Genomic DNA, 27,448 nt, shown 5'->3' on the forward strand with positions numbered 1-27,448 from the left:
AAAATGACCTGCTCTATATTAACAAAAATGACAGAGTAAAATAGGAACATATTACTTTAAGAAGTGAGCTCTAAAAACAAAGTTGAACTAAAATTATTTAAACACATAGGCCTACTCCATCATTGTCTTCAACTGGATGATCAATGAAAAAGTCACAACTGCCATGAATAAGAATGTGATTGACCCTGGAGATGAAGCACATATTTCCAAGCTAATGGCAACCAGTGGATTCGCTGTGAGGTAATAAAAGAAGAGGTGATCCAGTTGGTCTCCAGGGGTCCATCCAATCCCTGTGTTTACAGTACAGGAGGGATGGCATAACTCAGGCCTGGGTACAAGCAGACAAATCACAAAGGCCAGTCTCCCGTTCTAACGCTTGGTAGCACGCCAGGTCCACAGAGAAAAAGATGGTGGCCTGGCCTGCTGTAGGAACCGCTGCAGATGGCTACAAGGTTCCACAACAGTCTAATGAGAACAGATGCAGTGCCAAAGGCGGGGTGTGATAACCTAGAGGAGCCCACGTCAAGGGCACCAACAGGGAACAGCCCGTCAGCGTTTACCCTCACCTATGAGGAAATCAGCCGTTCTTCCCTGTTATCACTTACGTAGACATGGGTGGACTGACGAGAGAAAGAGAGGAAATAAAGTCAATCTAAAGTCAAGGCCAAAAGGCATCATCCTATCAGGTTACCATTAAACTACTATTTCCCTTTACTGTTCACTCCAAACTCTGATATCTGGAGGAGGAAGAGGAGTAGTAGGAGGAATGAGATTAATATTGCCTTCATTTAACAGGGTACCCCATTGAGAACACATTCTTTTTTTCCAGTAACGACCTGGCCATCTCTGGAGCTCAGGGCTGGGTGAAAGCAAGCAGCTCCTCCACAACACTACACTACACAATCATGGTCCAGACAGAGCATATAATGGGGATTGAAGAGCTGCCAGTGCTCCAGAGAATCCCATTTAGTAAACACTGACACAAGGCCTTGACTGTGGCTTACCCAGAGCTCCCTCTTTAACGAAAAAAATAACCCCAAAGCCGGGAGCTGGGCAATGTCATGTCATCCACTTTACTGAGCGAGGCTGAGCTGCCGTTCCACCAGGAATCCAAAACAAAATCAGCATCAGTTTAACGCAGTACTAAAAAAAGAGAGAAGACCTTTGAAGTTCTGACTGTTACCCTTACGGGCTACCATTTCCCCCCAAAATGTTGCCTTTTATTGGAACCTGTCTGCTGAATGTGCTTTTTAATCAATCGCTAAAACACATCCAAAAATATTTGAATTCCATTGGTTGATATATAAACATTTCTGGTTGTCCATCAATCAAACTCTACCAAACAGTCAGCTCACAGTAGTGAAATGAAACACACAGTTTCAAACCACAATTAAATTAAATACTTCATTTCAACGAAAATATTGGCTACTGCAATCAAAACCAGTATTCCTCTGAGGGGATGGAACGCAAGCTAAATCATTTGTTTGGCAGTCGCTGTGCCTTTTAACTCAATGTATGGATAGGCTCAGACTTTACAAAGGTCTCTGTTGACTGAAACAAAATAAATGGATTAAGTTGAACCCAAAGCCTTCCCATCCCAGTCCCACCTTCTGTATGGTGACCAAATCAGCAGGCCCTCAGGGGGACTTTGGGCCCCGTCCAAGACTGTTGCGTACAGAGAGCCACTTCCCACCCTCATGGTTCTCTCTGGTTTGTGTCAGTCTAATGAACAGTTTCTTAATTGTTTGGAGCCAAGAACATGGAACTCTGAGAAGATTTACAGCACAGAGAGCGAGGGGGAATAAAATCCCACTCCTAGGTTCTGGCCAGCGAATACGGCTTACATTTGCAATTTTTTTCAATTAATCTCTTATTGAATTAAGAGTTCAGACTCTTGGACGCCTTTCAGTAGAAAACGTAGAGGACTAAAGCACTGACATTTTTCTTAAAGGCTTCAGCTGAGACGTGATGAATGATGGGAGCCTGGTTATGAAAGAGAAGTTTCAGGCTATGAATCAGCAATGGAGAGGGCAAACAGGTTAGGGCCCCGTCTGGCCACGATAAGAGCAACAGCAGAAGAGGCCTCTGCTTTGGTTGGGTCTCTGACATGATCATTAGGACCATGTTTCCATCAACACAGTTTCTGAATTATATCACTAGGCATATTCTAATTGGTCTCCATGGTATTACTGGGGCAGCCCGGATGCCAAAAAGAACCAACGAATGAGGGTTCAGTCAAACAACGCAGGTATAGTGCAGAAATTCCATTGAAATTCCACTGCTGGGAACAGACATTTTCAGAAAATATCTTAAAAACCAAAAATAGTTGGATATTCATTGAGAGTTCCGCCATTTTGGGACTACCAGATGATATATTAATGAAATGATTTGAAAAAGCCTATGTAACTTCATCATTAGTTTCACCAAACTGAGGCCATCTCATGATGATCTATACTCAAGCTAATTGCTATTTTGAAAGTCTGCATGTGATGCTGCCGTTTGACTCCGGCACACAGAGTGAGAACAGACTTTGGGCATATGTCTCCATGCTTTAGCTGCTGGGGCCAGCAGGCTCTCTAGCGTCCTCCATATACCCACATAGACCCAACTGTTTTGGCAGAGAAACCAGCGACAGTAATCAGAAAATGCATCCTTGACCCTGTCACCAAACACCTGTTCCAAACATGCTTCCCGCAAGGGGAGGAGGATGGAGGGCTCTCAGCCTCAGGGCAGGTTTTTGAACCCAACCTACTGACCGATCAACCTCAAGTTTATTGAATAGGCGCCCTTATCATTTTCATTGCCAACAGGTCTTGTTTGTGACTGACTACATCACACATTTTCATATCTGAGCGAGGGGCCCATCCTGCGGACAGACTCATCCCCTCAAACCCCAGAGGCAAGAGACAGTCCTCTGACATGGGAGTCCAAATACCATAGTATTTCCCAACTTTGGTTTGCATTATTATCGTTCTTGATTCATCGTTAATTTTTAGGCTCATGTTAAGCAGGCAGTTATGGTGCACAGGGTTTTTATTTATATCGATGCATCATTGGGAATATAAGGTCATAAGTCTCAATGTAAACGGACTGGGGAGTGACATCAAGAGAAGTAATGTAATAGCAAAGATGAAACAGGAGAGAGTTGACATACTATTCTGACAGGAAACTCACTTATCCACACCTGAATATGAGAAACTCAAGAAAATTGGATATAGGAATACTTTTTTTTCTTCTTACAAAATGGGAAGAAGGGGAGTTGCAATCTTGATCCCAAATTCAGTTAATTTTGAGTTTATGTAGAAATTAAAGAAAGGGAGGGTAGATTTATACTTGTTAAATATAAACTGGATAACAAGGAAGTTACATTTATTTAATGTATACGCATCCCCAGGGAGTGACATGGTCTTCTACAGGAAGGTGTTTGATTTAATTGCCACAGAAACCTCTGGCACTCTTATCTGTGGAGGAGATTTTAACACGATTTTAAACTCAAAATTTGACAACACAAATCAAAACAGGAAAATGAGTCTAGTTGCTAAAAAGATCAATAGGATACTGCAGGATCTAGGACTGCTGGATGTATGGCGTGACACCCACATGACCGATAAGGAATATACTTTTTACTCAGCCCGCCACACTGAATACTCCAGGTTAGACTACTTTTTACTCAGCCCGCCACACTGAATACTCCAGGTTAGACTACTTTTTACTCAGCCCGCCACACTGAATACTCCAGGTTAGACTACTTTTTACTCAGCCCGCCACACTGAATACTCCAGGTTAGACTACTTTTTACTCAGCCCGCCACACTGGATACTCCAGGTTAGACTACTTTTTACTCAGCCCGCCACACTGGATCCTCCATGTTAGACTACTTTTTACTCAGCCCGCCACACTGGATACTCCATGTTAGACTACTTTTTACTCAGCCCGCCACACTGAATACTCCAGGTTAGACTACTTTTTACTCAGCCCGCCACACTGAATACTCCAGGTTAGACTACTTTTTACTCAGCCCGCCACACTGGATACTCCAGGTTAGACTACTTTTTACTCAGCCTGCCACACTGGATACTCCAGGTTAGACTACTTTTTACTCAGCCCGCCACACTGGATACTCCATGTTAGACTACTTTTTACTCAGCCCGCCACACTGGATACTCCATGTTAGGCTACTTTTTACTCAGCCCGCCACACTGAATACTCCAGGTTAGACTACTTTTTACTCAGCCCGCCACACTGGATACTCCAGGTTAGACTACTTTTTACTCAGCCCGCCACACTGAATACTCCAGGTTAGACTACTTTTTACTCAGCCCACCACACTGGATACTCCAGGTTAGACTACTTTTTACTCAGCCCGCCACACTGGATACTCCAGGTTAGACTACTTTTTACTCAGCCTGCCACACTGGATCCTCCATGTTAGACTACTTTTTACTCAGCCCGCCACACTGGATACTCCAGGTTAGACTACTTTTTACTCAGCCCGCCACACTGAATACTCCAGGTTAGACTACTTTTTACTCAGCCCGCCACACTGAATACTCCAGGTTAGACTACTTTTTACTCAGCCCGCCACACTGAATACTCCAGGTTAGACTACTTTTTTTTACTCAGCCCGCCACACTGGATACTCCAGGTTAGACTACTTTTTACTCAGCCCGCCACACTGAATACTCCAGGTTAGACTACTTTTTACTCAGCCCGCCACACTGAATACTCCAGGTTAGACTACTTTTTACTCAGCCCGCCACACTGGATACTCCAGGTTAGACTACTTTTTACTCAGCCTGCCACACTGGATACTCCAGGTTAGACTACTTTTTACTCAGCCCGCCACACTGAATACTCCAGGTTAGACTACTTTTTACTCAGCCTGCCACACTGGATACTCCAGGTTAGACTACTTTTTACTCAGCCTGCCACACTGGATACTCCAGGTTAGACTACTTTTTACTCAGCCCGCCACACTGAATACTCCAGGTTAGACTACTTTTTACTCAGCCCGCCACACTGAATACTCCAGGTTAGACTACTTTTTACTCAGCTCGCCACACTGAATACTCCAGGTTAGACTACTTTTTACTCAGCCCGCCACACTTAATACTCCAGGTTAGACTACTTTTTACTCAGCCCACCACACTGGATACTCCAGGTTAGACTACTTTTTACTCAGCCCGCCACACTGAATACTCCAGGTTAGACTACTTTTTACTCAGCCCACCACACTGGATACTCCAGGTTAGACTACTTTTTACTCAGCCCGCCACACTACTCAGCCCGCCACACTGAATACTCCATGTTAGACTACTTTTTACTCAGCCCGCCACACTGAATACTCCAGGTTAGACTACTTTTTACTCAGCCTGCCACACTGGATACTCCAGGTTAGACTACTTTTTACTCAGCCCGCCACACTGAATACTCCAGGTTAGACTACTTTTTACTCAGCCTGCCACACTGGATACTCCAGGTTAGACTACTTTTTACTCAGCCCGCCACACTGAATACTCCAGGTTAGACTACTTTTTCATGTACAATGCAGATAGACACAGCTTAAGGATTGTAGGATCGGGCAGAGTAACTTAGCAGGTCATAATGGAGTTTACCTAACTCTACACCTTGATAGCAAACCAATAAATACTATATCGTCTCAAATAAAACTGTGAAGGACCTCGGCGTTACTCTGGACCCTGATCTCTCTTTCGACGCACATATCAAGACTGTTTCAAGGACAGCTTTTTTCCATCTACGTAACATTGCAAAAATCATAAATGTTCTGCCCAAAAATGATGCAGAAAAATGTATCCATGCTTTTGTCACTTATTCGGTTAGACTAGTGCAATTCTCTACTTTCCAACTACCCGGATAAAGCACTAAATAAACTTTAGTTAGTGCCTAATACGGCTGCTAGAATCCTGACTAGAACCCAAACATTTGATCATATTACTCCAGTGCTAGCTTCCCTACACTGGCTTCAGTGCAAGGGCTGATTTCAAGGTTTTACTGCTAACCTACAAAGCATTACATGGGCTTGCTCCTACCGATCTTTCCAATTTGGTCCTGCCGTACATACCTACACGTACGCTACGGTCACAAGACACAGGCCTCCTAATTGTCCCTAGAATTTCTAAGCAAACAGCTGGAGGCAGGGCTTCCTCCTACAGAGCTCAATTTTTATGGAATGGTCTGCCTACCCATGTGAGAGACGCAGACTCGGTCTCGACCTTTAAGTCTTTACTGAAGACTCTTCTCTTCAGTAGGTCCTATGATTGAGTGTAATCTGGCCCAGGAGTGTGAAGTTGAATGGAAAGGCACTGGAGCCACGAACCGCCCTTGCTGTCTCTGCCTGGCCGGTTCCCCTCTCTCCACTGGGATTCTCTGCCTCTAACCCTATTACAGGGGCTGAGTCACTGGCTTACTGGTGCTCATCCATGCCGTCCCTAGGAGGGGTGTGTCACTTGAGTGGGTTGAGTCACTGACATGGTCTTCCTGTCTGGGTTGGCGCCCCCCCCCTTAGGTTGTGCCATGGCGGAGATCTTTGTGGGCTACATTCGGCCTCGTCTCAGGATGGTAAGTTGGTGGTTGAAGATATCCCTTTATTGGTGTGGGGGCTGTGCTTTGGCAAAGTGTGTGGGGTTCTAGGCCTGTTTGGCCCTGTCCGGGGGTATCATCGGATGGGGCCACAGTGTTTCCTGACCCCTCCTGTCTCAGCCTCCAGTATTTATAATGCAGTAGTTTATGTATCAGGGGCTAAGGTCAGTCTGTTATATCTGGAGTATTTCTCCTGTCTTATCCGGTGTCCTATGTCAAACTGCTGAGTTGGCCCGCATACGAACCCAGCTCAGTCCTGCAACTCAGGACAGCAGATTTAAACAGTGGACGCAGAAAGGCATCACATCATTCAGTACAATTATAAGGAATGGGAACCTAGATAACAGGACCCAAGTAAAAAAAAAACATGGCTTGCATAAACAAGATTTTTACAGATACCTACAAGTTTGACACTATTTCTTAGGGGAGATAAAAGTGACTGACCCTCGAGCACCTCAAATGAATCCAAGTATTCAGTAACGCATACAACTTGGGGAGTAACAAAAAAACTACTTCAAATCTTACTTGGGTATTCAATCCTCAAAGAAATATTCTACAAACTATATTAAAAAGAAATGGGAGGAGGAACTTGACATTGAAGTAACTGATGAAACATGGTTGAACATATTAGAGACTCAACAAAGCTCCACCAACTCAAGGTCATGGAGAGAATTCTGTTGGAAGAATGTTATAAGTTTCTTCATAACACCTAAACTGAAATCAAAACAGACTGGCTCCCTACACCCTTCTTGGAGAGAATGTGGGCTATCAAGGGTGGATCACTCTCATATCTTCTGGTCCTGCTCCGCAATCAAAACTTACTGGGGAGAAATAAGATCGAACATTGGAAAAATAATGGGATTTGACATCGAACAAACATTCATTTCTTTGTACTTGGGTGAAATACCTGAACTTACACAATAGAGAAAAGTACCTCTTGAAGGTCCTACTGGCAGCCAGTAAAAAGGCTTTCACTAGGAAATGGCTACAAAAAGACCCTCCCACAGTGACACAATGGATAGATATTGTAAAAGAAATACACCATGTGAGCGTATGACCTTTGCTTTAAGAACTCAAGAGAAGAGAGGCCGGGAATACTGGGAAAAATGGGTTTCGTACTTGAAAATGGTCTAATTCAAAGATGATGTCAACGTAACTAATATGATGAATGTATGATGTGCGCTGTAACTGACAGATCTTTTTTGCTATTTTACTTTACTTTATTTGTATTTTCTTTGTGTTCCTCAATAAAAACAAAGTATAAAAAAATGTTTAAAAAATGACTACAAAGAAATATAGAACCATAAGCGTGAAATGTTGAAACCTCAGGAAATAAACTTCCTCTGAAAATAGAGGCAAAACACAATCACTTCTAAACTTAAGTACATTTCATTTTAAGTTTGTAAAAAGAGGTAAAACCCCTGCATCCTGAAGTCACTTGGAAATCAGATGCAAGGTGCTGAGAGTGCCTCTTTAGTGAGTTACATATTCCATATGCATGCCATTACTCAGCATGGCTTCCACTGATTCCTATGGGGACCTGACCTTTCCTCACTAATGGGCTCTCACAGAGCACCTTTTCAAAGTTTGGTGTGTGTGTGTGTGTGTGTGTGTGTGGTGTGTGGTGTGTGGTGTGTGTTGTGTGTTGTGTGTTGTGTGTTGTGTGTGTGTGTGTGTGTGTGTGTGTGTGTGTGCGTGTGTGTGTGTGACCACAGGTCACTGAGGTCAATGATCCTATTAAGATGTTACAAGTACAGTATGACAAATCAGTTTAGAGCTCTTTCCATACTGGAACAATAACCTACTGCATACAGAATATCTGCTACCGGAGTTTTAGGTAGAATATTTCATGCAGGGAATCAATGTAAAATGTATTGAAAGCATTAAAAAAAATGGTTGAAAGAAAGTTGCATCTTTCTGATCTCTCTTTGAGGTCAGTCCACCTGAACTGCATTATTTATTTCCCCCACTTTTTTTCCTGGAGAAAAGGGGAGGGTGATGGTTTGCAGCAATGGTCAATTTAAAAGTCAGATTGCCATATATCACAATAATGTGCTCTGACAACTCTATTGACTCCAGTCCACATTTTTGGGGAAATAGAATAATGGAACTAATACTCAACACCTGTTCCTTTTCAGCATCCCCAGTATATCAAATATGCAAACAGTGACAGCTGGGCCGCAGACTGAGATAGCAGAACCGGGCAATGAGAAAGACAGAGCCATGCGTTGTTCTCTCTGCTTTATCTTGTGGGCCCAGGTCAAATAGCTGAAAACAGAGTGTAATGGTTAAGTCAGTAATATTTAACATGTGGCTTTTGAAGGAACAGCACGCACTATCGATTTCTCCCATCTAAGCGGAGATTCAGAGAAGCAGCCCTATCAGCAGCCTGGCTTCAATTATGGGCTCCATAAAGCCCAGTGATAGAGCTGGTGTGATGTACAGCCTGGTAGATGCCAGGATCCATCCCATCCACCGGCATGCCTGCTGATGACACACATGCCATCGTACCAGGTGAATGCTAAGGGAAGTTGAATAGAGATCGTCAAGCTAGGACAGGTTTATGGGTTAGTGAGGTGACAAGATGGTGCTCTCTCTCTCTCAGTAATGAGGACAGCGTCTAGAAATGAATATCGTAAACTTCAGACTAGATTTGATGGAGGGATTCATTAAACTGTGACTAAAGGTTAAAGACAAGTAGATGTGAAAGCAGTTAAAGGGACTGTGGAATTCTTCCACATTTAGGACAGGAGAGGAAAACAGCTCTAAAGAGTGACAGTTGAATATAATACGATCAGTTATAAAATGTATCAATCCAGTTCCACTACCTTCAAACCCGTATTTAAGCACAGGCCAAGAGCCTCTACAAAGAATGGTGAAATGACTCAGACTTAAGACTTCCGTTCAACTTACTTTGTATGTATTTGTCATGCAGTCAATAGCTACTTTGCTGAGGTCAAAGTATCACTAAGAGTAGGCTTTACCTCCAGAGCCACTGGTTTGAAGTTGAAGGGTCATGAACTTACAGGGGAACTTCAGGACGACTTGACTAAGGCCTATATACAATTGAACTACTCCAATCTCAGTCCCATCTGACAGATGAAGTCATGCAATCTTACTCATTCTTGGTATTTCCAATAACCAAGGGATATTTCAGTAGTTATTCCAATCAGTTCTACTACACAAAAGACTGAACTCTACATTACTCTATGACCTTTACTTCAACAGCATTGGGCTGGCAATGACTAAGCAGTTAATACAAGCACTGTTTCAGTCTGACTTCTCTACAGGGAGATTAGACAAGGCAATGTGTATGATTCAAGTGGGAGCAGGGATTGGATTTGCCCGTCTCTCTTATCTAAATGTAAGAGCCAATGATGCGTTATAGATGGTAAGAGTGTAGTCAAGCCTTTAGTGGAACCAACCAGTCCGTTTTACCCATGTCACCACTAGATGGAAGATGTTAAACCTAACTTCAATGAGGGGGCTACTGAAAATGACAGAGGCACCCACCAGAGCCTTTTCTTATATTACAAATTACAGTAAGAGCACATTCAGCACATACAGTAAGAGAACATTCTTAGATTTCTGAGAATGCTGATAGCTCCAGATCGCCACTGGTGCATATTCACGCAGCAGTAAAAAAAATGAGGCCAACAGCAGGTGTCCAGCCCAGTTGTCCGAGGATGGCAGGGGTGGAACAGGGATTGGAAAGAGACCCTTCCGAGATGCTCCTCCTATAGGACAGGACAGCACTCAGATAGTCCAGACAGAGGAACAGTAACAGTCTATATGTGTTCTGAGCTGTAGCTGGCCAAGCATGCTAAACTCAAGAGGAATTTACAGTCAAGGCCACAGTCCACACAGCAGTCAACAAAGCTGCAGTTGTCTTTTATAAGGATGAGCCATTCCAAAGCCCTGACCTGCTCAATTTAACCATAAGAGTTTCACCGGGAAATATTAGTTATTCATAAAACATCTATTGACGGATTAAATAGATAAGCAGATTCAAAACAAAACTTTTGGTCTTACAAATCTTCTAAATAAGTGGCTCTGGTGGTGATTTACTCTCCCTCTGATAATTGAAATATGCATTTATTGATTACGCTACAGGCATTTTAATGTTTGACATTCCACAATAAGACACAATCCATCTTCCAACATATAAAAAAAATGAACTATCCTTTGACATACTTCATCCTTTGGGTGACATTTTCTTCAGAGCACCTGGACACTCAGGCCTCAGTGGCCTGGATGCAGCATTTTAAGGCCTGGGGCAGTAAACAGGTCACAGTTCCCTGAGGACCACCTCCAGTATCTGAGTGTGGAAAACTTTAACCCCCCCTATCCTATACACCAGCCAGGATGGGCTCCCCTCCTCTCACTTAAGTCCCTCACAGTCCCTACAGCCAGTCATGAGTATATCTCTGAGTTTATGCCTTTTGCAGATAGATTTTTTTTGAGTCCCTTTCTCCATAAAATACTCAGGGCTGAACACATCTGTTTTTCTATCCGCATTTTTATTTTGTTGGTTCAGTTAACTTGATGTTCATAAAGAACAAGTAAGAAAAATACAAATGCATTGGTTGCGGATGCAACTGCCAAAAATATTGGCAAAACTTGGCAAATTATTTATTCTCCCCCCCAACCAGAAATATGAAATCATAGCAGTGTTTTCCCTTCTATCATAGCTTCTCACACACTCTCTTTTGTTTAGTTAGCATTTGAGCACCCCCATGTGGGAATTGTTGAAAACTGCTCAATTCTGTGTGGATTCCATCACCTGAGACCATTCCAGAGGTCTATCGTTTTGAATGAAAAACATTTTCAGCCTAACTTAGGACCTCTATTAGGTCATGACTGGCTTGTGTGTATTAATGTGAAACATGCAAGGGGGAGTGTCTAACTTATTAAAAGGTACTTACTGGGAATTCTCAGACCATGTCAGAATGTAGCCTAATCTCCGGGCTCTGGCCTCCAGTTCTGACAGCATATGATCTCAGTCCACTGGCTTCCTGAATCCCTGATAAAAACATGACATTGACAAAGTAGAGTTCTAATCAGTGGAGTATTCTTGGATTCTCTGTGGAGAACCGCATTCTCCAACCTTGGTTGGAAGGCTAGGCTATATAACAAAAATAATGTACAATACATATTTCAGTGACATGAGCAAATAAGGGAACATCTCTAGAAGAAAAGAAGGGATCAGCATTCCTCTTAAGTCATATATTTAAGCCGATATAGCCTAAGTTCAACTGCAAAAACAACACTTTATGTAAAGCATTGCAACCATTATCACTACCGTTTCACATTAGATGTATATAAGAATTCAATGTTGACCATTTAAGAAACTAAACCACTTCCTCCATTGAGTTGCATGCAGAATCCACTCATTTTGTTTCTCAGCTGATGCTGGTTGTTTCCTTTCCAGCTCTTTCAGAGACTGACGTGGAGACAAAAGTAAGCCTACCCATGCCCAAATATCTAGTTTTCAGAATTATGTTCAGAGAGCAGGATCTAAAATTAGGCCTAACCCATTCTGTTTTCTCAACTATCGGTCTGTGATGAAATAGGCTGGCCATTCTCATCCTAACATCTTTATCTAGAGGGGGTGAAAAATGGGGTCATCCAGCAACAGTGTCGGGAACTGGATAGTGTGCAACCCCAGGAGAGACTGTATAATTTACTCCCATAGTAAATCCTGAGGCGTCTGTGCATGGGCAAACAGACTGACTGGGGCTTCCTGGGCCTCAGACTCAGGGATTCTCTTTTAATGATGCGGGGAGCGAGGAGAAGTCACATGGCTGTACTAGAACCATTCCTCTACCCTAGGCCCTAAGGGGAAAGAGGCCATAGAGCAAGGCTCATGTCTCAATGTCTGCATCAACAAAAACATGTGTTCCTTCTCACTGGTTCTTTACAAAGTTAGATTCGTATTCATACATACCTGAGTTTAGAATAACAAAGATTTTTCCCAAAATAGAAACCCAGTTTCAATGTTATTGAAGAGCATCTTGTACCTGGAGATTATTTTGTGATGGGGATAACATTGATACAGTTACATATCGGAATATTATTTTTGCACTAGTGGGCTGAACCTGCACCAAGTATTTTTCCTTCATAGCTTGTTCTCCAGTTAGTTCTTCCAGTTAGCCAACTAGTTTTTAGCACTTTACATCTATGACTGATTAAAACTAATTTCTCTCATGGCTCTTTCTCGTCTCTCTGCAGCTGATATATGGCGAGCAATATGTTTGGAACATCAAATTGCAATAGATATCGTATAAACACCATAGTATCGTGGTAATATCGTATCATGAGGCCTCTGGCAATTCCCAGCCCTAGTCATATTTGTGAAAGAGCTCGGAAAAAGATGTGTTGTGTGATAATTATGCTTTATTACTTTTTTTCTCTGACCCATTCGCTCAACCATTAGGCCTTATTTCCCACACAGAACAGCAAACACTCTTAGCTAGGGAGCTGTTGGTCACATTCATATGATGTAAAGTAGGCATGAGAACTGGATTAATAAGAGAAACACTTCCACCAACTAACAGTGCCCCACAATTAGAATGGCCAAGCTGTGTTTTCTACTAGCACAGCCACATATACCTAATAGACATACCAGAGCTGACCCACACCACCAGAGCCATTCTTGTGTGATTCATGTTGTTTGTCAGAAAGCAGGATGAGGCAGCATTACATTACATCAAGTTTCACCCTTCCTTCTCGCCCTCTCATTAGGGTGAAGAAAGGTCATTTTGGAGGCATTGGGTGGTGCCGTGAAAATTTGCGCTCTCTTCAAATTTTTGTAATGCAAAAGAATTGAAAGCAAGGGACAATGTATGAGGAATGTAGGAAACCAACAGGGAACAAGAATAATGACTTCAAGCCAAGTTTGCAGGTGAATGGACATTAAAACTTCTTCCCCTTTCAGACCCTACATGTAGCTGTCAAAAACAAATGGCTGTAGAGAGAAAGGGATGTCACTGCTTTATGATAATGTGAAAAGAGCAGGTTCAAAGGAGTACAATGCATTTCTCATATTCTTCTCCTCTCAAGCTCTGTAAGGTTGGATGGGGAGCGTCACTGTACAGCTATTTTCAGGTCTCTCCGGGGATGTTCGATCGGGTTCAAGCCAGGCTCTAGCTGGGCCATTCAGAAACTTGTACCGAAGCCAGTCCTTTGTCTTTGTGTCGTTGTCCTGTTGGAAGGTGAAACGTCACCCCAGTCTGAGGTCCTGAGCGCTCTGGAGCAGGTTATCGTCAAGGATCTCTGTACTTTGCTCCATTCATCTTTCCCTTGATCCTGACTAGTCTCTCAGTCCCTGCCGCAGAAAAACATACCCACAGCATGATGCTGCCACCACCATGCTTCACCGTAGGAATGGTGCCAAGTTTCTTCCAGACGTGACACTTGACATTCATGCCAGAGTTCCCACTAGGTTTCATCAGACCAGAGAACCTAGTTTCGTATGATCTGAGTGTTTAGGTGCCTTTTGGCAAACTCCAAGCAGGCCGTTTTGCCTTTTACTGAGGAGTAGCTTCAGTCTGGCCACTCTACCATAAAAGGCCTGATTGGTGGAGTGCTGCAGAGATGGTTGTCCTTCTGGAAGGTTCTCCCATCTCCACAGAGGAACTCTGTCAGTGACCTTTGGGTTCTTGGTCACTTCCCTGACCAAGGCCCTTCTCCCCCAATTGCTCAGTGTGGCCAGCTCTAGGAAGAGTCTTGTTGGGTCCAAACTTCTTCAATTTAAGAATGATTGAGGCCACTGTGTTCTTGGTACCAAACCATTTCTACAGCATTGATGGTCTGGTTTTGTTTTGGTTTTGCTCTGACATGTACTGTCAACTGTGGGAGCTTATATAGAAAGGTGTGTGCCTTTAAAAATCATGTCCAATCAATTGAATTTACCTCAGGTGGACTACAATCAAGTTGTAGAAACATCTCAAGGACGATAAACGGAAATAGGATGCACCGGAGCTCAATTTTGAGTCTCATCGCAATGAGCCTGAATACTTACGGAAATAAGGCATTTTTTTATTTGCAATAAATGAGAGAAAAATAGAAACCTGTTTTTGCTTTGTCATTATGGGGTATAGATTGATGAGGAAAAACATTAACTTTATCAATTTTAGAATAAGGCTGTAACGTAAGATAATGTGGAAAAGGTGAAGGGGGTATGAGTACTTTCTGAATGCACTGCAAATGAGAAACCCCATTGAAGACATGAGAAAAACACATACAACTGAAAAAGTTTGACATTGGCATAGGCTATAAATTGGGTAAGTGATTATATGGTATTTCCATAGCATGTTTCCTGCCAAAAACCAGCATATAATTTTACAAAATAGGCATTGGCACATCAGTCTCATCCACAAATGATTTACTGGCATGTCTGACATTTCTAGCTTAGCCAAGTCTACATTTGGAGACTGTGGCAAATGCAAAACACTATAGCCATTTTACCCATGAAAGTGGATAGCTAGTAAGCAAACTAAGATAGCAATGCAAGCCACACAATATAGGCAAAGTTGCATTTGGATGGTGGCCTCGACTTAAAATTAACAAGCTGAATTCATTAAAGATTCCCTCTACCACAGATGAAAAGGGTTAACTAGCTAGTCATCTTTGCCTCTACAATTTTACCCTGGCTTAGATAACTGGATCATTCCTACTAGGAAGTACCTTTTCTGTCCCAAGGAAATATCAGTTATTTGGTGTAAAATATGGATTACAAAATGCTTTAAATAAGGTCAGGTGTCCTTTTACCTCAACACCAAATATGGACCCTGAAAGGGGAATTTTAAACCCATCTGTCTCAGAGGATGTAGGTGGTTTTCCCCAGGAGCTGTTTATCAAGTGTCACAAGAAATAGAAGCCAATAAATGTTGAACATTTATTTTATAGGTTGCATTATCAATAAAAATGGTTATAAGATGCTGTATGTCCCGATATCACTTTGCACCCTGTTAGTTTGTAGTAATTCTCCATTTAAGAAAACCCCTTCCTACAATGACACCACATTCAGGAAGTGTCATAATTTCTTTGGTGGGAAAACTATGGCGCAAAGCTAAATAATTATAAAACACAGTTGTATCTACTTGTCACCTGTTAGTCTATGTCCCACTCAAATGTCCACCCAGTTAGGCTACTTTTTTAATTAATCGTTGTTTGATAGATAAGTTAAAATCCTGTTCAAGTGTTCACCATTATGCTAGCTAAATCTTGCGCACTCAGCGATAGCTAATTTAGGCTCAAAATGTCCGTTTGGTTCCACCTTGTTTAAATGCCTGAGCTTTACGAATAAGTTTTTGATATTATATTCAATTGTCCTTTGACAGAATCCATGTTTTATGTTGTCGGAATGGCACCGCATAGGAATAACCAAGATAGCAGAAGTGCGTTCTCGCCTACCTCCCTAACATAACACATCCCTGGTAGGGAGTTAACTAGCAGCTGTTAGGTTGCGTCACGGCCACTCCACCAGCCGCAAGACTCTACAGGGCAGGGGTGGTACGCTCTGCCGAATGCACCTGAACTGTCCTCACTGCCATCAATCCAGGACACCTACGTCACAACAAGTGTCGCAGGAAGGCCAAGAAGATCTCAGCCACCCGAGCGACGGTCTGTTCTCCCCGCGACCATCACTCAGACAGTGTCATGGCAACTATCACTGGCCAATAGCTTCTACCTCCAGAACATCAGGGTGCTGAATAGTCACTAGGCAGTGAACATTTACCCTGTCCCAACGGAATGGTATAATTGTTACAGCTGTAAATATGTATATTAGTTAATTCACTTCTCCCCTATGGACATTGTACACGCCCAATGGACATTTATCATCGCTAGTTGAAAATGTGCATATTAGCACTAACTTTTGTTACCTGCACTGTTGGGAGCATAACATTTCACTGTACACTGCAATTATTTGTGCGACCCTGTGCACGTGACTAATAAACAAAAGCTTGCAGCCTATGTGCAACAGATTCAGATCATTTTTTACTATTAACTACACATAGCTAGAAATGCCCAATGGCAAACTAGGCTAGCAAGGTAATCTAGTTCAAGCCAGTAAACTGCGAGTTATGCCATCATTCAACACAGGTATTTAAGATACAAAAGAACGCATGTAGCTATGGTTTCTTACTTCAGTCTATCCCGACAAAAAAAAACGTGTTCTTGAGTTAGTGTAGTCAATCTGCGAGCAGTGTGTGCAGACTTGCGTCTAACTTCCGGTAGGCAGCTTTCGTTTAACGAATTTCAAAATAAAAGTTGTGCAAAAACTTGGACTAAGAAATCGCTTCTTTTTTCCCCCCTTCACAAGAGAAACGGACCCGAATTACCATGGGATAAATTGAAAAGTTTAATATACAAGAAAGAAATCAATGAATGTGTCAAGCAAAACACTGACAGTTCAATCACTTTTAAATTGTGCAGTCTTCTAGATTAATAAAACATGACTAAGTGAAAACAACTTTTGCAGGTAGTAATGATCAAAATTACTTATCAAAAGTTAGTTGAATGATAAAATATTTACTTACATTTACACTAAAATCAAAGACACACACACAATATCTACTCCAACAAGAGCTGCTCTGCTTCCTCAAGAGCCTTATCCATTTCTTCAACTTCCAAGGAGAAATTCTCCCTCTCCTGCACCAGATGCTCCCGAGAATCGGTGAGAGCCTTCATGGTCTTTTGAACTTCCTGGAAATTAATTGTAAACAAGCTCTAGACAGACTGGCATACAGGATTACTGTCAATTCTGCTTTCATGTCAATCAAACATATGGAACTTACTGTTAGTTGTGCACTTTGTTCTGTTGCCATGTCACCAAATGTCTGCAGTTCACGTAACAGATCTTGGGAGACGTTCTGTATTGTTGGGAGAGATCCATTTGAAAGAAATCACTTAACAATTACAAAGCCAGATTCCTGCAAACAAGGACCTGAGTAACATTTGAGTCTAAATAATCAGACTGGAGTTCAACCATATGGCCGACAAAAAAATACCTTACCACCACCTCTCTTTGTTGATCCTCATTTTGCTGTGCAGTTTTTCCAATTTTCTCTCCCAAAACTGAGAAATAAAGTCAGAAGAAAGGTTAAAGCAATCTTTAGAAAGCTCACCAAACTGTCCAAATAAACACTGAACCTGTAACGGTGAACCAATTCCTGTCATCTAATGATTACCTGGATCAATATTTCCAGCAACTAGTAGCACATGGCAGTCCTTCAGTTGTTTCTGGACGTCTGCATTGGTTCCTTGGAGGTCACTGCATCGTTGTTCCAGCTGGGCAACTTTTTGCTGCAAAATTAAACACTTGTGTTGTTTATAAACTGACTACAGTGAAAGAGTGCACAATATAGCACTGAACCAAACAGAGAACAGTGACCATTCTCCTTCCTAAGACCTTCCATTCAATAGCCCATTGAAAAACCCTAGTGCATTTTGTTCACATAATAGCCGACATTTGGAACATAGTGAATCATCCCTTTAACGAACTTACCTGTGTTTCTGTAAGGTTTTTCTGTAGTTCTTCATTGGCTTCCAGTAAAAGTTGATTATGGCTCTTGAGTTCTGACTGCTGCCCATATCTGGTGGTAGGTCTATTAAAACAAAGACAATGCTATGAGAATGTAATTGTCAAATGTATTTCTCCCAACTTATAAAAAGGGGTATCTTACCCTTTATGCACTTTGGCTACAACATTCTTTCTGGAAAGAAAAGATAATGTAGATAGTCTTAACATCTTGCCCATACATAGCCTTTGTTATCTTCCCATTGTAAATTGAAAGTCAGTTACCTTGGTACATTCTCATTGAGAGGCTTGAAAATAGCAGTTTTTGGAAAGAAATTGAAGTCTGACGGTACAGCAGTCTCTTTGAAAACGTATTTATTGGCCGCCCTCTTCATTTCTGCAGCACTGCCAGCAGGTCGCACACCTGATATAGGTAAAGAACAAAATGCGAAATTAAGATTAGACAAGTAGCCCGGAGACAGATGTTGAATTTCATTGTATTCAACGTGAGCAATAAATTAGCATTTTGATCAGGAAAGTTCTCAAGACATGTACAAGCCAAAATGTTGCCTAAAATTATATTTTAATTTACCAGTACTTGTGATTGGTACTTTTGAAAGTAGGAACGGGAGACCTATCCACAGGAAAGTATAATTAAATTCAACTTAACCGTGTAAACAGTGCACAACATTTACGTTTATTGCGCCGACTGCAGGTTATGGAAATCTGAATGCACTACCAGAGCATTGAAAAAAAATGTAATTATACTTTCATGTGGATATGCCTCACATTCCTATCTGCAAATGGACAAACTGCACGGACAACAGGTAAAGGTAAAATATAATTTAAGTCAACATTCTGGCTTGCGGAGGTTTGTGAGGGGAATTGTCCTGAGCCAAAAGCTTTCTGCCCAACCTAGAATTTAATATCGGGTTTCCAGGCTATGAGCCAAGATGCTTACTAGTTGCATTTTTTGTTGAATGACAAGACAAACACCGCTATCCCGGAGGCTTGCGGTGGAGGCGAGTTGTGTGAATGTAGAAACTGAAGGGGAAATAACTTACACTTACTCTGTCCGCATCTAGGAATTTTCGATGCCATCAAACTGTGTTGCAACGAAAATGGTAACTTTTAGGAATAAATATCCAAATTACACAACAAGCCAACAGCTGGCTAGTGACTGGCTATGAACTCCAACATATAAATTCACGCCACTTCAATACAGTTACGACCGGAAGTGACTTTCGTAACAGGTTAGGATAATTAATTAACGTGGAAAGTTACGAGAAATAGGTTAAGGTTTGGAAATAAGGTTTGGAAAAGGGTTAACGAAAATGCTCTCCTAACCTGCTATGAAAATCCTTTCCGGCCGTAACTGTATCGAAGTGGCGTGAAAAGAGTATCCCAGCTCCAGAACTATCAGCAGGGAAAGACGTAGCTATTCAACTCAAATGTACACCTCCACACCCACAGAATAAAACACTGAATGGGTAATATTCTGACATATCTGATTAATGTAGCAATAAAACAAAGCTTTCTTCCCGTATATTGTACTCAATAATAAAAACAGAGAAACTTACTTTAGAAAGCGCCCGTTCTGTTACAGCTAGCTCAATGAAGGCGCCAGACGATTTTAAAATATTGGTAACGTCACTTCCGTACCACGTTACATCAACACAGGAAATTACGTAGAGGGCTTTTTTTTTTACATCAGTGATTCCGACAGGGGACACACTGCTTCAATGCGAAGTGATTTACTTTTCCAAGGCAGCTGGTCCATGTCTTAACATTAATAAATGTGAGCTCATGGCTGTCAAAGATTGTGTGAAACTGAAGATCTCGTACAACGCTGTGTACTACTCCCTTCACAGAACAGTGAAAACTGGCTCTAACCAGAATAGAAAGAGTGGGAGGCCCCGGTGCACAACTGAGCAAGAGTGTCTAGTTTGACAAACAGACACCTCAACTGGCAGCTTCATTAAATAGTACCCACAAACACCAGTCTCAAAGTCAACAGTGAAGAGGTGACTCCGGGATGCTGGCCTGCTATGCAGAGTTGCAAAGAAAAATATATATCTCAGACTGGGCAATAAAAATAAAAGATTAAGATGGCAAAAGAACACAGACACTGGACAGAGGAACTCTACCTCGAAGGTGAGCATTCCGGAGTCGCCTCTTCACGTTGAGACTGGTGTTTTGCGAGTACTATTTAATGAAACTGCCAGTTGCGGACTTGTGAGGCGTCTGTTTCTCAAATGAGACACTCTAATGTACTTGTCCTCTTCCTCAGTTGTACACCGGGGCCTCACACTCCTCTTTCTATTCTGATTAGAGACAGTTTGAGCTGTTCTGTGAAGGGAGTAGTACACAGTATTGTACAAGATCTTCAGTTTCTTGGCAATTTCTCACATGGAATAGCCTTCATTTCCCAGAACAAAAATAGACTGACGAATTTCAGAAGAAAGATGTTTGTTTCTGGCCATTTTGAGCCTGTAATCGAACCCACAAATGCTGATGCTCCAGATACTCAACTAAATTTATTGCTTCTTTAAATCAGGACAACAGTTTTCAGCTGTGCTAACATAATTGCAAAATGGTTTTCTAATGATCAATTGGCCTTTTAAAATGATAAACTTGGATTAGCAAACACAACGTGCCATTGGAACACAGGAGTGATGGTTGCTGATAATGGGCCTCTGTACGCCTATGTAGATATTCAATTTTTTTTTTAAATCAGCCGTTTCCAGCTACAATAGTCATTTACAACATTAACAATGTCTACACTGTATTTCTGATAAACTTGATGTTATTTTAATGGTCAAAAATGTTTGCTTTTCTTTCAAAAACAAGGACATTTCTAAGTGACCCCAAACTTTTGAACGGTAGTGTACCTACTTATTAACAAAATTAATGAAGTTTGTTTTAAATTATTCATAAATATTATCCTGCCAACCACTATATGAAGAAGTAAAAACAATACATAAATTCAAATGTCCCTGTATTTAGCACCATCCATCATTCCTTCTATTCTGACCAGTTTCCCTGTGCCTGCCAGCACCATGCTTCACTGTAAGGATGGTGTTCTCAGGGTGATGGAGAGGTGTTGGGTTTGCACCAGACATTTTCTTTGATGGCCAAAAAGCAAAATTTTAGTCTCTTCTGACCAGAGTACCTTCTTCCATATGTTTGGGGAGTCTCCCATATGCCTTTTGGTGAACACCAAACGTGTTTGCTTATTTTTTTCTTTAAGAAATCTTCTTAGGGCTAGGCCCCTTTTTTCTCCACTTCCTGCCTGACTGACGTGCTCAAAGTAAACTGCCTGTAGCTCAGGCCTGAAGCCAGGATATACATATAATTGCTATCATTGGGAAGAAAACACTTTGAAGTTTGTAGAAATGTTAAATAATATAGGAGAATATAACACAATAGATATGGTAAGAGCAAATCCAAAGAAAAACCGGAAATGGGGTGTTTTGAGAGACCATCCTCTTAGAAATGCAAGAGAAACGTCATATTGAATATTAGCTCCCTGGATGCAATTCCTATGGCTTCCACAGGGTGTCAGCAGTCTATGTTCAAGGTTTCAGGCTTGTAACTTCAAAAAGGAATAAGAAATAACAGTTTTAGTAAAAGGACACTGTCTTGAAAATTCATGTTTGCACGTGCCATATAGACATTACGCACCTGCTAAAATCCGTTTCCTATTGAACATACTTCTTTCCTAAATAAATATTATAGTTTGATTACATTTTGGGGTATCTGAGGAGTAAATAGAAACCTATTTTGACTTGTTGAAACAAAGTTTAGGGGTAGATTTTTGGATTCCTTTCTCTGCAAATTGAACGAGTGGATTACTCAAGTCGATGGCACCAACTAAACAGACTTTTTGGGATATGAAGAAAGATTTTACCTAACAAAACGACAGTACATGTTATAGTTGGGACCCTTTGGAAGACAAATCAGAGGATGATTTTCAAAAAGTAAATGAATATTTAATCGTTATATGTGAATGTATGAAACCTGTGCCAGTGGAAAGATATTTTGATGTGGGGCGCCGTCCTCAAACAATCGCATAGCATGTTTGTGCTTTAATAGCTACTGTAAATCAGACAGTGCAGTTAGATTAATACGAAGTTAAGCTTTCAGCCGATATAAGACACTTATATGTAGCTAAATGTTTAAAATCCATAATATTTATGATTATTTATTTGAATTGCGCGCCCTCCAGTTTCACTAGAAGATCCTTAAGTTAAGCAATGGCTTTTTCTGGCCAATCTTCTATAAAGCCCTGCTCTGTGTTGTGTACGGCTTAAAGTGGTCATATGGACAGATACTCCAATCTCCGCTGTGGAGTTTTGCAGCTCCTTCAGGGTTATCTTTGGTCTCTTTGTTGCCTCTCTGATTAATGACCTCCTTGCCTGGTCCGTGAGTTTTGGTGGAAGAAATTTGTCTTGGCCCCAAAAACCCTCACAAACTTTTAGAGATGCACAGTTGAGAGCATCCAGTCGGGCTGTATCACCGCCTGGTACGGCAACTGCACTGCCCTTAACCACAGAGCTCTCCAGGGGGTGGTGCGGTCTGCTCAAGGCACCACTGGGGGCAAACTACCTGCCCTCCAGGACACCTACAGCACCCGATGTCACAGGAAGGCCAAAATGATCATCAAAGACAACAACCACCCGAGCAACTGATTGACAAAAAAATTCTCACTCGACCAACAGCCTATCAACCAAACAATCTACCAGTCGACTAAATGGGGTCATCCCTAATATTTGGTGTGTAGTTGGTTGGCTTTGCTAGTTAGCAAGCTGAGATCTCTGCTCAAGTTGGCTAACGTTAGCTCAAACCAAAATAAAATGATATTTGTCACATGTGCCGAATACAATAGGTGTAGACCTTACTGTGAAATGTTTACTTACAAGCCCTTAACCTTTCAAGAAATAGAGTTAAGAAAATATTTACTAAATAAACTAATGTAAAAAGGAACCCAATAAAATAACAATAACAAGGTTATATACAGGGGGTACCGGTATCAAGTCAATGTACTGGGGTACAGGTTAGTCGAGGTAATTTATGAATGTAGTGAGGGGTAAAATGACTAGCTTGCTAGTGATGTTTTAGGGAGAATAGGCTAGCTCCCTGTATAATCAAGAGGGGATGGGGAGAAGATTAGATGTGCAGGTGCTTCAATTGGGTTGTTGTAGTACCCAGATGAGATGACAGCAAACTGTTGCAGAGATCAAATCTGAGATTTCACCTTTTATCTTAGTTAGATAACTAGATATCAATGTCGAAACAATGCAATAATATACATTTTATTGGCTTGCTATGAGCTGCTTTTCATGAAAATGTATATCTGATATAGCTAGCAAGTTGTTCTGGTGTAATGTCTATGAAATATTACAGCCACAACATCATGACCATGCATCTGCAGACCAGCGAGGAGGAGAAATGCCTGCTTTGGTGAGCTAGAACAACATCAACTATAATATCAGATGGACATTTTCTAGGAAAAGCATGGACAGAGCTAGCCATCTGTAGTAACATTATTACTTGACAACACCTATCTGTATTAAATATGATTATGTTTTCATCTTTTTGTACTGTAATGCTATATGTCTTAAGTTGTATAAATCATCAGCATGAAGAATCCAGAATTCTGCTGAATTGTCAAGTGGACTGAATTCTCATTCAAATAATGTTGTGCCTCTTTCAGATCTGCCAAACAAACACAACTCTGCTTCTGTTGGGTAGGCTCCTTCCATGATGGCCCTGTCTAGGATCAGTTTAGCCTTTTAGATCATAATGAATCAAATGATATGGACTGATGGGACCTGACCCTAGATCAGCACTCCTGCTCTTGGATGCTTTGTGAATATGGGCCCTGTGTGATTGTAGGCATGCCTTCACTAATCCCCATTCTCTCTGTGTATCCCCTCCTGGAGTTCCGACTGCAGCTGTGGACCCCTGCTACTTTGTCCCGGACCCATGCTAATCAAGCTCACCCAGGTAGTCACCGTGCTTCTGCATTGCTTGCTCATTGGGGTTTTAGGCTGAGTATCTGTAAAGCACTTTGTGACTGTTGATCAGAGCTATCCTGATTAATGTGAGACAATAGTCATTAACAAGAACAGTGTTGAGTGTTGTTGGAGTTGTTCAGACGTATTTTGTAAATGGGAATGTTTAACTGAGCTGGAGTGGACTACATTTCAATTTAAATGATTCTCTAGGATGTCTAACATCTATCATTATCCATGACTATCATCCACATGAAATCCAACACCACTTTTCTAATGAACACTCCTCAATCTATTGTACATGGAACAACGTTCTCTAAATTCATGATTAATATTCCCTTTTTGTCAATAATCGCTTCAAAACATCGTTGCAACATGTTTGACTGACTTTATGGAGGTTAAGGGGCCCATCAGATTTCATATTATGTCAAAGTTATCAATTCGGAAGATGGTGCTGTTCAAAATGACATGTTCATGACTGTTGATGTTCACAGAACTCTCCAGAGAAATTAGCACCTGTCAACCTCAGATATGCATTAAGTAAAGTGGACTTGTAAAGTGAACAAACATGGATAAACAAACGTCACTGTCTGTCACCTGAAACATGTCTCTCGACCTGTGTGCACCTACGTTGTAAACTTTCATTCATAGGCTAGGTTGTAGCAACCTCATTATGGGTGTAGGGAAAATGTTAGTGTCATGTTGTAGCCTAAACCTATCGCTATTACATTGAACTGGGTGAATGGAATATGAATGACAGTCATCCAATGTGACAGTCCTCCCTCATCCTAAATGGCATTGACCGCCACTGGTGCAAATCATACTTTACATGCTTATACACTTATTACATTATTTTACCTTCATATACGTAGGGCTAAAATAACAAGTGGAGTCAAACTTGCTTATACAGCTTTTGTTGTAAAAGTGGATGAAGATTTATTGACGTCCAGGAGGTCGCAGTATAACGTTTGTATCCACACAAACCAGACAGTTTGAAGAAGTTGATCCGTCTGCACATGCTCAAGGGGGGGCGGTTAAATTCAAAACCAACAACAACTTTGATGGCTACTAGCTAACATATTACAATTGTTCGTGAACAAGTTGCTACGGTATGAATGTGGCAAATTATACATTTCCGTTATTATGTGAGCAACTTAACTAGCTAACGTTAAGTTAGTTCTTTACTTAAAAGTCGTAAGTTCCGACACATCCAGCACTACTTGCTCACGTTAAATACTTTAATTTTATCCAACCTTTCAAAAATGTCAGTGTTTTTTCATGTGTTTACTCCTGACATACACTTTTATTTAACAGTGGCAGAAAACACAAGTATTCATATGGATTCCATTGATGATAGGGCTCAACCAATCACAGGTAGGCCTAGATTCTCTGATATCTTAGGTATAATGCACTCTGTGACCAAGACGCCTTAAACTGTTTTGCCTTCCATTTGTGAATGTAGACATAGAAACCTTGTTGAATGCTCCCCTCCATGTTTCACACCAAAGAAATAAGGTAAGCTATGACTGAAAAATGGGATGGTTCTTTAAATTGGACAATCAGATGGCACAGCTACATTTATCCAATGTTTATATACAGTACCAGTCAAAAGTTTGGATACACCTACTCATTCAAGGGGTCTTCTTTATTTGTATTATGTTCTACATTGTAGAATAATAGTGAAGACATAAAGTATGAAGCATCATATGGAATCATGTAGTAACCAAAAAAGTGTTAAACAAATCCAAATACATTTTATATGAGATTCTTCAAAGTAGCCACCCTTTGCCTTGATGACAACTTTGCACACTCTTGGCATTCTCTCAACCAGCTTCATGAGGAATGCTTTTCCAACAGTCTTGATGGAGTTCCCACATGCTGAGCACTTGTTGGCTGTAGCCACCCCACTCTGACCATTGTACTCGCCCCAGCAGAGCTGGTTAGGTTGTTTTCATGTTATCCTGAGTGTTAGTGACTGTGCTGCTGGCAAAATTGTATTATCTTTTCTGCCAACGTTTACTGATACCGGCCATATTCAACGGGTGATGAGTGTTTGTAAATTCATCAGTTATTCTGCGCTCTGGCACACTCAGACGAGAGTGCTCTGAAATCGGAGTAGATGGCCCGACTGAATTTACGAACGCACCCGAAATGTTTACTTGCATAGTGGAGTCTTTTGTTAAGACATGTAGCAAACTAGCTAAACAATGAACATCATAACTCATGACGTTACTACCCTGCATGAATCTGCAGGTAGCTAACAAATGTCTATCAACAATTGTTAAATTCCACTTACCTTGGTCCTCCAAAAAGTGGAGAGTAAAATGTATGCATTTTTACTATGCGATACATGAAAAATAAAATAAAATCAAAAAGCTACGTTAGATAGGATTACCAAAACATACTGACCAGCTCAAATAGTTATATGTTATATGGCAAAACAATCCAATGTCACACCCTGACCATAGTTTGCTTTGTATGTTTCTATGTTTGTTTGGTCAGGGTGTGATCTGAGTGGGCATTCTATGTTGTGTGTCTAGTTTGTCTGTTTCTGTGTTTGGCCTGATATGGTTCTCAATCAGAGGCCAGTGTTAGTCATTGTCTCTGATTGGGAACCATATTTAGGTAGCCTGGGTTTCACTGTGTGTTTGTGGGTGATTGTTCCTGTCTTTGTGTTTTGCACCAGATAGGGCTGTTTTGAGTTCTCACGTTTATTGTTTTCGTTAGTTTATTCATGTATAGCGTCTTCATTAAAGAAACATGAATAACCACCACGCTGCGTTTTGGTCCTCCTCTCCTTCACCACAAGAGAACCGTTACATCCAAACTCATCTCTCGGCATGTCCAGCCCACTCATTATCTCAGCCAATCATTCCTAGTGGGAAGGTTTTTTTCTGTGGCTAAACCAACTAGGCTTGTAATTTTGCAATTGTATTCGTTCACATGTTTGAGAAGGCATTTCTGCCAAAAAAACTATTTGCGTTCAAACGGCTCTCCTGTGAAATAGTGAATCGTGACAAACGCATAGTTTCCTGAAACGGGTCACATATTGGAGTTGGTCTTTTACCAAATAGGGCTGTCTTCTGTATACCACCCCTACCTTGTCACTACACAACTGATTGGCTCCAATGCATTAAGAAGGTAAGAAATTCCGCAAATGAACTTTTAACAAGGCATACGTGTTCAATTAAATGCATTCCAGGTGATTACCTCAAAGCTGGTTGAAAGAATGGAATGCCAAGCGTGTGCAAAGCTTTCATCAAGGCAAAGGATTGAAGAATATAAAATATATTTTGATTTAACACTT

General features: G+C 41.3%; 2 protein-coding genes across 7 annotated transcripts in view; both read right to left on the bottom strand.

The window, feature by feature from the left end:
- Nucleotides 1-16,845, bottom strand: part of disp1 (dispatched homolog 1 (Drosophila)) — a 71,332-nt gene extending 54,487 nt beyond the window's left edge. The window contains exons 1-2 of the mRNA XM_024378095.2: nt 16,751-16,845; nt 11,526-11,623 (exon numbers count right to left, since the gene is read on the bottom strand). The gene's annotated coding sequence lies outside the window, so the exon portion shown is untranslated. The remainder of the gene's footprint in view (nt 1-11,525; nt 11,624-16,750) is intronic.
- A 97-nt stretch (nt 16,846-16,942) lies between these two features.
- On the bottom strand, nt 16,943-19,795 carry knstrn (kinetochore localized astrin (SPAG5) binding protein). 6 transcript variants are annotated; one of them, XM_024378691.2, is made up of 10 exons: nt 19,705-19,746; nt 19,472-19,540; nt 19,195-19,229; nt 18,410-18,548; nt 18,291-18,320; nt 18,113-18,212; nt 17,796-17,910; nt 17,621-17,682; nt 17,403-17,477; nt 16,943-17,310 (listed from the first exon to the last, which is right to left on the bottom strand). In XM_024378691.2, the coding sequence occupies exons 3-10, from the start codon at nt 19,223-19,225 to the stop codon at nt 17,179-17,181; spliced, it is 684 nt and encodes a 227-aa protein (XP_024234459.1). In that variant the 5' UTR covers nt 19,226-19,229; nt 19,472-19,540; nt 19,705-19,746; the 3' UTR covers nt 16,943-17,178. The 6 variants fall into 6 exon arrangements, with proteins under 6 accessions (XP_024234459.1, XP_024234457.1, XP_024234458.1 ...); XM_024378689.2 differs by having other exon boundaries at nt 19,189-19,229; XM_024378690.2 differs by lacking the exon at nt 19,472-19,540 and having other exon boundaries at nt 19,705-19,795.
- Nucleotides 19,796-27,448: the final 7,653 nt, after the last annotated feature.

This window comes from Oncorhynchus tshawytscha, linkage group LG18 (genome assembly GCF_018296145.1).
Source record: "Oncorhynchus tshawytscha isolate Ot180627B linkage group LG18, Otsh_v2.0, whole genome shotgun sequence".
NCBI classification, from domain to species: Eukaryota; Metazoa; Chordata; class Actinopteri; order Salmoniformes; family Salmonidae; genus Oncorhynchus; species Oncorhynchus tshawytscha.